Consider the following 12,850-nt stretch of genomic DNA (forward strand, 5'->3'; position numbering starts at 1 on the left):
GAGTGAAGGGCAAGGGGCCTTGGAAACCAGTCCTGACTGTCCCACAGTGCAGGTTGATGGGGTGCCGGAAGAGGCTGCCCCGGAGCCTACCAGGAAGGGCATTGCCTCCCTTGGTGACTTGCCTTGGCTTGCTTAATGGCATGGAGAAGGAGGACCCACCGGAGAGGAGTTCTGTAAGGCACAGACGGACTGCCCACCCTGGAGGGCATGAGGCAGCAAACTAAAGCCCAGACTATTATTTATTGATACCTCTGGAGATCACTAAATATACTGGGGGAATGGCCTCCTGTGCAGTAGGCCTAAGCCACCTGTGCATGGGGCAACATGTATTGGTTGTCCCCCGATGCTACAGGGCCTTCTTCCTGGTGCTGACTCATGAGATACCCCTGGCAGGACATTTAGCTCAGGACAAGACCTATGCCAGGCTTGTCTCTCACATCTATCGTCCCCAGATAAGAATCTCCTCAGATCCATTTTGTAGGACAAGCCTAACCTGCCAGACCAGTGGGAAGACAGGGAAAAAGCTGATAGTTTCCCTCAATCATTTACCTGTCATTGGCTCCCTTTTTGAAAGGGTGGGCTTCAAGCTTGTAGGAATCTTGGAACCCAAGACAACCTTACGTAACACGTTTATCCTAGTCTTGGTGGACCATGCAAAACTACCCTGAGAAACAGGAAGAAACCGTGACCAACCTGCTTGCGCATCTGCCCAAGGTGTATCACCGGTCGAATTGACTGTGCGACTTCTTCCACTATGTTCTTCTCCGCAGCAGCAAATTCTTTTCAGTAGTCCTTCACCAAAGTTGTTTCTGACCATGTGAAACTATCTTCGGCTACAGCTCTCTGCCTAATCCCACTGGAGATTTTAGTCTTCCTTTTCGGTGTCTAGGGGCCTGATTTAGAGATTGGCTGATGAGTTACATTGTGATGGATATCCCATCCGCGGAAATCTAAATCCTATAGACGGAATATCCATCACTATTGTGACAGAGTAACTCCTCTGCCAATATCTAAATCGGGCCCCATGTCAAAACATAGAAATCTAAACTGTGGCTTCGACCTAAGGTGATCCAGTGATGACGCTTCCTCATCAGCCATCCCCTGAAGTCTTCCCCCGCTGAACTTTACTACTTGTTTGCAGGAGTAAAGTGCTCATATTTTTGCAGCAGTAAAAAACAAATGAGGCAACAATATAGGGTGCACAATGCAAAAGGTCGTCATTTCCTACAGTTGTTTACAGTCTCTTGTGCCTTCTGAACATGTCACACAATATCAACCAATGTTATTGTAGATTTATCATCATCTGAAGGGTACAGAATTGCTGCGGTCATCATGGATAACATTTCCAAGATGGCACATTTTTCCCTATTCAAGGCATTACTTTCCGTTCATTTTATGGTTGATTATTTCTGCTAGATATATTTTGAACACATAGACTTTCCCACTCCATTATCTCTAATTGAGGTTCTCACCATATGTCAAGATTTTCAAGATAACTATGTAAGATGCTCCTCATTGACTTGGCATTTTATTCTGGTTTTCATCTCTAAACTAACTAGCAAACAGAGCATGTAAATCAGTGTTTGGAGAACATAATATGTTTTTTTTTACAATGACTTACAAAATGATTGGATATCCTGTCTGGCAGTTGCTGAATTTTCATATAATAGCACTATTAAAGGCTGTACAAAAGTCTCTCCTTTAGATTTATTGCTATGGTGTCATCCTAGATCCCTGACAGTTCTTCTACATATTTCTCCTTGGCACCAGCTGCTTTTAAACATATGCAATAGTTATGTAAAAATCGACAGCTATTCAAGAAAAGAATAAAGGAACATGCAGATGCCCATTAAGTCCTTTGTATCCAACACGTGACAATGTAAAGCTATTTTACCCCTTTTTGCCACTACAAGCCTCACCCACTAAGTGTAGACTTTGTTTCTATGGCCAGTGTTTTATCATTCAGTGCTTCAAACTAGTGGACTTTAATCATTTGCTTCTTCCTTTCACATGGAAACTCTAACCAGTTTTTCACACTTCCGAGTTAAAATAATTCAAGACAATTTTACCACACTCCACAATCCAGTACCACTCTTAGTGGGTGGCCAAAGTAAGTATGAATTTCATGAAATTTGTGATTTATGTCTTTATGAGGCCTTTTTCAGTTTCTTATTGATTGGAAAGGATATTCAATTAGCAAACAACTATAAAAAAAAATCTTCTCTCCATGTATTTGTTTTGATTGGTTGTTTCAAGCAGTGTTCATTTATAGATGCCTGGAAAGCATATATGCTCTAACTCAGACTACATATATATAGTGCGTGAATAAGGTGTAGTGCCAAAATGCATCGCAGGGGCTGGATTCTATCACATGAAGCATCTTTAAATTACTTTGAGAGCACATGTATTGTATTTTTGTGGATGCGTCTTGAGTCTCTGAAGCCAGGAGCTGCACCCGACAAAACGAGCCACTCCTACAGTGGCAGCCTGGTAGTCGTAGCTTTACTGATGGGTGTTTTGTATGTGTGTGTGTGTGTGTGTGTGTGTATATATATATATATATATATACATATATATATATATATATTCACACACACATATATAAATGGATATATATATATATGCATATACATAAATATATATATGAATCATAGGCAGCACCGTGGTTAAAGTAAGAAGTCACCCTTGATTCAGCAACCTATACACAGAAAGTCTTTTTGTTCAGCTTGTGGCATTTGAAGCATTGAGGACATGTGGGGGCTGTGCTGCATGAAGGGAAAGTAGGAAAAATATAATCTAAGCAAGGTCATTGGTGTGTTCCCACAAAACCTGGATAAAAGTCTGAAAATAAAGAAACAACTTTTCTTCATGTACAGAAACCAACTTTCAATTCATTAACATGTTACTGTATAGCAATTTGTGCGGCATCCCTTCCAAAACCGAATCATAATGGTATGAATTATTGTTGTGCAACCGAATTCCGGTCGCAAAATACTAATCATTTGCCAATTACAAACTTGTAGTAGTAACCCATTCACAAATGAAATGGGATCACTTTAGGACCCTTTCCCTTTTGTGAATGTAAAAAGAAGTTTGTTTAAGAGGAGGGAATGGCCCATGGGACCACTGCATCTTCTTAAACAAGTAAAAAACATATTTTTCATTTTGTTTTCCCTTAAGGGAAATGGATTTCAAAAAAACTTTTCTTAATCAAAAAGCAATCATAGACATGATGGTCTGTTGACCTAAGCAGGCCACCATCCCTGTGATGGTGGCAATTCATTGTGGGCCACAAATTGCGACCTACCCCATTAATATTCACAAGGAAGGTTGATTTGCAAACTCACTAGTAATCACTATCTTAAAATAAAATGTTTCATACATTAGGATTAGCAATTCATTGATAATCGCAATTAGGAAATTCTTATTCCTAATGTTTGTAAATCTGACCCCAATTGTTAAAACTGTTTGAGAGAAGTAATCCAAATAATCCTGATTCATTATGATGTTTTAGGAGGCTGAACAATTGTGCTCAGTATGACTCTTAGCCAATTTTAGTATATAGGCCAGGGATGGCCTGCAGGTTAAAAATATGGTAGGGCGCGATGGTGCCAAACTCACCATATTTCAGATTCCCCGGTGCGGCACTTCTCTCCTGTGTCCCCTAGTAGGAATGGAAGGATTTCCTTATTGCTCAGTGGAACTGGATTCCAACCAATCCTGGAGCTGCTCTCTTGCTGTTGTCAGCATGAGAGTGGTTCCAGGATTGGTGGGAGCAGCTAGCCAATTGCTCATTTTGAGGCTGGGAGCCTGTGCCAGCAATACCTGACTGTTTTATAGCTGTGGGATTGCTGGGTATACAGTGCACATGTCGGGCTGGCTGTAGCTAGACCTCCCGCCAACCAGACACGTGCACTGTAAGGGGCAGCAGTGTTCCTGCAACTGCAGGATTCAGCCCGCCCTATTCCCTCACACTCACGCTGTACACAGTGCAAGCGTGAGGGCAAAATAAAATGGCATTAAATATGCCATTTTATTTGTGTTTGCCTGCTGCACTCGCAGCAGGTGGGATGACACCCCTCCACTGTTAAGGAGTGACTGCCCCTGATGTAGAGCTTTATTTACAACAGAGGAGGAGTCGCCCATCTTGCTTGCTTACATCAAAAAGTAGCTCTATTCTCACTTTCAAATGCTATTTTAAAATTGTTAAAGCAGTCATGTAATACTTAGTGAATGTGGATGACTTTGTGAATTGATGCTGGTACAGCTAGAATGCTATCGGTCATTCCGTCGTTTGGTTGAGTTTATTCTCTGTCCGCAGTCTTTGCATTCCATCAAAAAGCATCTCTGCACAAAACTTGGGCCCGTAGTTATGAAAAGTTAGTGTCACATTAGCGTTATTTTTTTATGTTAAAGCAGCGCTAACTTAACTCCATATGTATATTTTGACGCTAGACCCGTCTAGCATCAAAATATCAATGAGATGCAAAGTAGGTGTTCCCTTCATAAAAATGACACTAACCCCCTAGCGATGTATTTAACTCCTGATGCAGAAATGATGTGCAACTGGGAGATGGGCCTAAATAATGGCGCTAAGCCTGCTTAGCGCCATAATTAAATGCCTCATCAGACCAGACGTTAAAGTGCAGGTAGGCCTATTTCCATGGGGAAACACCAAGGAATGGGCACAAAGATGCCCACACCAAGCTCCAGCAACAGCAGGGGAACCTACAGGAGGGGGGACCTCCTCCCAGGTAAGTTCAGGTGGGTGTTAGAAATGGGGTCTTTAGTTGGCAGAGTAGGAATCACAAACCTAGTCAGGGTAAATCACACACAATCCAAATTATCATGTGCCCACCCTCTGGTAACTTGGCACTGAGCAGTCAAGCTTAGCTTAGAAGGCAATGTGTAAACTATTTGAGCAATAAATCATGCGATAACACAGTTAAAACACCCAAAAAATACACCACACAGGTTTAGAAAAATATAAGCTATTTATCTGATTAAATTAAGGTCAAAACTATCAGGATTTGATAAGCACACTTTTGCACTGTTAAGAAGATGCTTAAGTCTTTAAGAATCAACAATTGTCTCTTGTGTACACAAAGTACCTGGTTTGCATACAAAAAACACGCACAGAGACCGCAGAGGAGGAAATGCGTGGAAAAAGGAAGGTGTGCATTGGATTTCCCGACGCGGCACAGATGATGCGTCGTTTCTTCCCACGCAGCAAGGGTTTTGCATCGATTTCTGGCACGCAGACTTGGATCCTCACTGTGATGAGGGGTCTTTTGATGCCCAGGGATGATACCTGGAAATCTTGGGCATGCAGGACAAAGTCACAGGCGCTGCGTCAATCCGGTGGCCGATGCGTTGGAGTTTCTGTTGCACAGCAGGCGCTGCGTTGATTCTTCACTCAGGAAGTTGGGCAGCGTCATTCTGGCTCAGCTGTGCATCGATCCAATATGGCTATGCATTGAAGTTCCTTTCACAATGCAGGCGCTGCGTCTATCTCAACTCGGGGAGCCAGGCTGAGTCGTTCCGGTTCGGAGATGCAGTGATTTTCTCGTCGCAGGGCAGCCTGTGTGTCGTTTCCGGCAGGCTGTGCATTGATGTTCGCCACACATGGAGTTTCCTTGAAGAGAGGAAGTTTTTTGGGCCCTGAGACTTCAGGAACAAGAGGCAAGCTCAATCCAAACCCCCTTGGAGAGCACTTCTCAGCAAAGTCAGAGGCCAGCAAGGCAGCAGGGCAACAGCAAAGCAGCAGGCCTTCACAGCAAAGCAGTCTGGGTGAGTCCTTTGGGCAGCCAGGCAGTTCCTTTTGACAGGTTGCAGGATCTGGTCCAGAAGTGTCTGAGTTGGTGGGGTCAGGGACTCAGCTTAAATACCCCAAATGCCTTTGAAGTGGGGGAGACTTCAAAGAGTAGTTTTGAAGTGCACAAGGTCCCCTTTCAGTACGGGTCTGTCTGGCAGGGTCCCAGTAGGGTGTTGGGTAGTCCATTGTGTGAGCGCAGACCACTAGCCTTTGAAATCGATTTTAAGTGCAAAGAAATGCTCACTTTCTAGAAGTGGCATTTCTAAAATAGTAATATAAAATCAAACCTCACCAATAAGCAGGATTTTCTACTACCATTGCGACCATACTAAACAAGACATATTTACCCCTTTCTGATCAGAATCTACCACTCAAACAGTATATGAGGGTAGCCCCAATGCTATCCTATGAAAGGAGCAGGCCTCACAATAGTGGAAAACACATTTAGGAGTTTTCCACTACTAGGACATATAAAACACACAGGTATATGTCCTGCCTTTTACCTACACAGCTCTATGCCCTATGGGTTACCTAGGGCCTACCTTAGGGGTGACTTATATGTAGAAAAAGGGGTGTTTAAGGCTTGGCAAGTACTTTAAAATGCCAAGTCGAAGTGGCAGTGAAACTGCACGCACAGGCCTTGCAATGGCAGGCCTGAGACATGGTTAAGGGGCTCCTTATGTTGGTGGCACAACCAGTGCTGCACGCCCACTAGTGGTATTCAATCTACAGGCCCTGGGCACATGTAGTGCACTTTACTAGGGACTTACAAGTAGATCAAATATGCCAATTGGATATGAACCATGTTTAAGGGAGAGAGCATATGCACTTTAGCACCGATTAGCTGTTGTAAAGTGTGCAGAGTCCTAAAGCCAGCAGCGTCAGAAAAGTGGAGGGAGGTAGGCAAAAAGTTGGGGGATGACCATCCTAAGGCTGTCAGGTCTAACAGTGAGTATATTTCTTTTGGTGATGTGCCATTGGGGGTCCCTTACATGCCCCCCCTGCCTGGCACTGGGTATGTAGGGCTTGCCCAGGGGACACTGGTCACTCCTTTCTAAACTTAGACAAGAGTCATTTTTTGGCTGACTGGGTGTTAAAATGTGGCACTAGGCTGATTAGCTGCAGATATTTCGTCGCTAACCAGCCTAGCATCATTTCTGACCCACTAGCCCATCACCGGCTATTCTTTAGCGCCATTGTGCATCATTTTATAAATATGGCGCACGGATGGCATTAGGGAAGGGGGTTAGCCCGCATTGTGCATAATTTTTCATAAATATAGGCCTTAGTGCCAATTTCAGTTAGTTCAAATAAGTGATTATATAATACCCTGTTTGGGAGGTAGATGTAAAATAAAACCATTCCTTAGTTCTGGTAAAATGGCAGTAAAGAAGCAGTCAGCACAATAGATAGCACGCCACTGGTAATCAATTGGGATTTGGATCACATGAGTTGCACCAGGGTCTAAGATTTTATAATTATGTCCAATGCCTTACCAGATGTTATAATGTCCTAAACACTAAGGGGCATATTTAAGAGCCCCTACCACCACCAGAGCACCACTTTTCTCTGCTCTGCTCCGTATTTACAAGGTGGCATTAAGCCAATTATTGTGGCTTAACACCACAGTGTAAATATTTCCCCTTCACATACAGCACTTTGTGAGGAAGAGGCGTGCAATAGGTGTTGCTGTGGGCATGCCACAGCAACACCCATTGCAATTTGATGCCCCCCGGGGTCGCATTAGCATGGTGCAACGAGGAGGAATGCTTTCATTTCTTCTTGTTTTTTGTTCTTTCTATGTGTGCCTCAATGTGCAGTACACATAGAAAGAGCAAATCGCCATTTAAGATTGTTTTTGTGCAGGAAGGTGTTCCTTCCTGCACAAAAACAATCTCCCCCTCAATGCAGCCATCCTTGCACTATGGTGCAAGGGTTGCTATGTTGGCGCACAGCAACAAATTTAGCCACAGCGCTGGGGGAAACACAGGGGTGCGACATATTCTAGTAAACATGGTGCATCCCTGCGTTTTGAAAATTATGGTACGTGACGCTGCCAAATTTGGCGCAGCACCGCACACGATCATTTTTGGTTAAATCTGGCCCTAACTGTTAGCATCATGCTGAATTGCATAGGATTTGACTTTTAATTCTAATACGGATATTTAATATAAGAACCCGAAATATGAGGCAGCACCTTGCTACTATGGTTCTTAATTGTATTTGCATATAACTTGTTGATAAAAGTTAAAATCCTTTTTTTGGTCTGTCATCAACAAATCTCGAATACTATAACACATAGTTAGTCTGCTTAAATAATCTTGGCGTTTTAAATAGCCAATGTTATGCTTCCCTTTGATGTCGATTTTTTTTACAAATTTGAAATTAAGTACCACATTTTTACAAAAATCTTACATCCTTCATAACGATTTTTTCCTACCTTAGATGTGCTGTTTGGCATTACTAAAATGCCGCTAACGCGCCTGCACTTCATTTTGTGAATTTGCTTCAGAAATCCCATATAATTAAAGGGATATTATTATTTTTCCACAATGTTGATATATTTAATCGTTCTTTTCATTCAAAAGGCTATCCTATTAATTGCTTCATGCAAGCAGCTTTCTTCTACGTAATAAGCTTATTACGACTAAACATTTACCTCTTTTTAGACTATCGTGTTATATGGAGATGCTGATTATTCACATTACGGGTGCATTGCTTATTCTATGAATCAGTATTTTTGGTCACGCCTTTCTTAAAGTCTGGTCGGATAAATGTTAGTACATTTGCTCCATTTTCATAATTTAGATGGTGATTCTAAAAATCCTGGCTGATCCATCCACGGAGACAGCCATTATGTTTCCTCTGTCTGTGGTTCTTAAACGTGCATGGTTATAATAAACGATATAACGCAGACAATAAAAATTAGGAAAAGCAGTTATTGAAGTTTAAATGTTCGAATGATCAACCACTAGAAACCAATTGCAGAATGTGGAAAACAGTTAGCAGTTATGAAATTAAACTGAGTTCATGTTTTTTTTTTCTTTGAGTGATATGCAATGTCTGCGGGAGAGTTGCAGTCCATTAACAAAGTTTATGGTGATTATCCTTATTACTTAGTGGAGGGAATGATATAGGCTTTGTGGATACCTCTGAAACCATGCATATCCAGGAGGTTTTCACTCATATCTCTCCTGCTCCCAGTTGTTAACTAAGCATACGATTGTGATGCCCAATTTCTTTTTTGGTAGCATCCATAGGATATCCTGATGAAATGCTCTCTCCCCATCCAATAGCAAATCTGTATTTGTCCTGAGTACTTGCTTGGCAGAGCATGCCATTGTGCTACTTGGATGAAGAAAGTGTGAAATGATTTCTCTGCTCATATGACTGTATAACATGAATGTGTGTTTGCCACACTATAACTATGAGATTAAACTTCCTTTTTTTCCTTTTTCTTGTAAGGCAGCAACTGAAGAACCACAGGTGGAAGAAACATGAAATTGAAAAGACCATATTGCCCCCATAGCTGTTTTGTGGTGGTTGGATTTCTGCTTGGACTCTGTATTACATCCTGTTACTTCTTTCAGCTCCAAGGCTTGTCAAGAAACATCAGCAGTCGAGGACTTGACGTCATTCATGTCCCAAATCTCAGTAGGGAGTTTTTCGATGGGGTATGGACTGTAAATGCTAATAACCGCTTGGGTAACCAAATGGGCGAGTACGCAACTTTGTATGCTTTAGCAAAATTGCATGGCAAGAGGGCCTGGATAGTGCCAGACATGGTTCGCATGCTAGGCCCCATTTTTAAGATCAATCTTCCACACTTGAGTGTCACTGAAGAAAAGCATATTCCTTGGAAGAATATTTGGGTCCAAGACTGGATGTCGGAGAGATATGAGCACATTGAAGGGAAGTATATAATGTTCACCGGTTGTCCTAATTCATGGACCTTCTATCACCACATCCGAGATGAGATCCGCAGAGAATTCACCTTTCATGATTCTATCAACAAGGAAGTTAATGAGTACTTGGAGAAACTACGGGGTTCACAGAAGAATGTGACCTATGTCGGGGTGCACGTTCGTAGGGGAGATTATGTTGTGGTCATGCAGAGGGACAGAAAAGGTGTGGTAGCAGATAAGGGATACATGGACAAGGCCATGGCTTATTTCAGGAGTAAGTACCAAAAAACAATCTTTGTGGTGGCCAGTAATGATATGAAGTGGTGCAAAGTGAACATTGATGCCTCCAAAGGCGATGTCTACTTCTCTGGTGATGGTAATGAGGCACAACCCAAAAGGGACTTTGCAATTCTTGCCCACTGTAATCACACTATCATGACCATTGGCACCTTTGGTTACTGGACAGCTTACCTCGCTGGTGGGGAGACTGTCTACCTAACTAATTTCACCTTGCCCGATTCACCATACCTCGAACTATTCCGTTATGAGGCTTCTTTCCTTCCTGAATGGATTGGAATTCCTGCTGACCTTTCACCTCTTATTTCATTGAACAAATAATTTAAATGGTGACCTCCTAATCATACATACCAAGGCAATCCATCTATTCGCAATGAGAACACACTGTAATCAAGGTGGACACTGTAGGGCATAGGAGACAACATTGGCATAACATTCAATTAAAGCAGAGAAATCTAAAAAGATCATTACTTGAAGAACAGAAATAAAGTTGAATAAAAAATTGTCTGTTTATATTTTTAAAAGTAGAGCGAGGGACCATAGATCCACTGTAGAGGCGTTTTTCTTCAGGTATAAAAGACAAGCATCATGCATGGAAATATTTAGTGGTCTTGTTCAGAGCCGGACTCGCCGATAGGGCAATCAAGCAGTGCAAGATGAGCTGGTCTGACAGATCACTCTGTGTGTTTGTTTCTTTACAGCTGGGGCGAGTTTTATGGCCAAATAGACCAGTTTTTTACTGTTGATTTCCCTGATGTTACGACTTTAAACTAACTTCTTCGCTAAAGAGGGCAGTTTTATTTGGTGCCCGTACTTAATTTTTGTCCTAGTCTGTTGCTGACCTTGTCTTGTTGTTAATGTCAAATGTATTTTGTTGTGATATATGTGACAGTTAGCTTTGAGCTAAATTTGCCTTCTTAGATTAAGTGCAGGGAGCTATGTCCACTGAACATGTTCATTGATATATGATAGAGATGTGCTGCCACTTTTGGGAAGGGCCACTGGAATTATGTAATATTGCAACTGTTGTGTTGTACACATAATTGTGGATTTTCCACAAATTTACACATCTGCTGAATGCGGAGTTCACCAAAATTAATTTTATTTTCACCTCAAACGGGCCAAAATGTACTAAAATTGTTTATAAATAGTGTTTCCTAGGGCATATCATGTAGTCCTGGGTGGAACTCACAGAGTTGCAGTCCACGGAATACCGCAGAGTTACGTAAAAGGTCAGTGAGATTCGGCGGAGTTCCGTGAGTGGGCAGAATTCAGGCATGTTGCGCTTCTTGCGCTGATTTCTAGCACCGGAAGCTTGTGACAGCACGGACTGCACCACACGGTGCGTCACAGTATGCTGCTTATTTCTTCCCCTCAAGTAGATTTTCTACTCAAGCTGTAGCTTTCTCAACGTGAACAATCATGACCTGCAGCGACTGCCCGCACTGAGAAATCTCACCAGGAGGCTTTCTAGCTCCCGAAAATCACACTAGGAGAACTAGTCCCTTGCTCGCTCTCTCCAACCTAATGTTGACAAGCTGCATACGAAAAAAAACAGCAGGTTGGTGTGGCACATTGGCTGTGTATGGGAGGTCTCACCGCCATGGTCATAATTTGGCGGTAATTACCACCAGCCTGTTGGCAGCGTGACCACCACTTTAATAGTGGTGGTCAGTACATCGCCAATGTCATAATGAGAGCCTATATGTCTTTGGTAGTTTGTAGATCACAGTCGAAGCATATTTGTGCGATCCTAATGAGATGGGAACTATATCTTCTCTCTCTTCACTTGACTGATTAGTTGTTCTTAATTTAAAAAAAAAATGTTTGTAGCATTTTAGATAGATATTTCCTTCTAGCTTCCAATAGAGCAAATGCAATTTCCCTTGCCTGGAGTTCAATCGACTCATGGGCACATGCTTTTCCCACTTGCTAGACAAAGCTTTATTTGATTTATATATCTTACCTTTCAGAGACTTTCCAGCTGACACCTTCTTCCTGACTTCTCCCAAAACGTTCCTGATCTTCCCTAGCTTAGTTCAATAGAGATTTCCCTTCGTGGAAAAACTGAGGGCCTCATTTACAAGAAAGTGGCACAGTTCCAAAATTGGCAGTGCTGAGCTGTGTCACTTCACAAATGCAAGGATGCACCGTATTTACGAAAATACAGTGCACCCCTGTGTTTGCCTAGCTCTGGAGCTAAAAACAGCTGCCTAGCGCCAACGCAGACGCCCTTGCACCATAGTGAAAGGGCACCTGTGTTGCAGGGAATGATTGTTTATGTGCAGTATAGTGTCCCTGAACGCAGCACACATAGAAGTAGCAAATAGTCATTATTTAATCATTGTCTATGTGCCGGAAGAAATACCTTCCTGCACATAAACAATTATTGATGCTGTTTTGCTCTTTCTATCTGTGCTGCAGAATGTAGCACACATAGACAAAGCAAAATCGAGGAGAAATAAAAGTATTTCTACTTGTTGCACCATGCTAATGCCACACCTGAGGTGGCGATAGTTATTGGCTATTGACTTACATATAATTTGATGATTTGAATTTGTAACTTTGATAATCTTTTAATAAAAACTTCATTGTTTGCAAATCCAATATTCTGTGATCTTTGTTGGACCAAGTGTGCTTTACATTGTTGTATTTATTGCTGTGACAGCCTAGGACCGGAACTAAAGATCCAACAGAATGCAGCCTGAACCTTGATTTGCCCAGAAATGTGTGTGTTGCAAAGTGGTGCGAAACCTGATTTGTTCTAATGACATAAAGGTTCCATCAACTTGCAATTTCTGTTAGGTCAGCATTCATTAATATCTGCTTTGCC

The 12,850-nt window shown here is 42.2% G+C and overlaps 1 protein-coding gene across 6 annotated transcripts in view; it reads left to right on the forward strand.

Annotated features, from left to right (window-relative positions):
- Positions 1-12,624, forward strand: part of LOC138246301 (galactoside alpha-(1,2)-fucosyltransferase 2-like) — a 142,324-nt gene extending 129,700 nt beyond the window's left edge. For 5 of the 6 annotated variants that reach the window (XM_069200776.1, XM_069200780.1, XM_069200775.1 and 2 more), the window contains one exon: positions 9,281-12,624. In XM_069200776.1, the coding sequence (XP_069056877.1) occupies positions 9,313-10,338 (1,026 nt within the window). In that variant the 5' untranslated portion in view covers positions 9,281-9,312 and the 3' untranslated portion in view covers positions 10,339-12,624. The remainder of the gene's footprint in view (positions 1-9,280) is intronic. The other variant, XM_069200781.1, reaches the window with a different exon arrangement.
- The last annotated feature ends 226 nt before the right edge of the window (positions 12,625-12,850 follow it).

This window comes from Pleurodeles waltl, chromosome 7 (assembly GCF_031143425.1).
Source record: "Pleurodeles waltl isolate 20211129_DDA chromosome 7, aPleWal1.hap1.20221129, whole genome shotgun sequence".
Lineage (NCBI taxonomy): Eukaryota > Metazoa > Chordata > Amphibia > Caudata > Salamandridae > Pleurodeles > Pleurodeles waltl.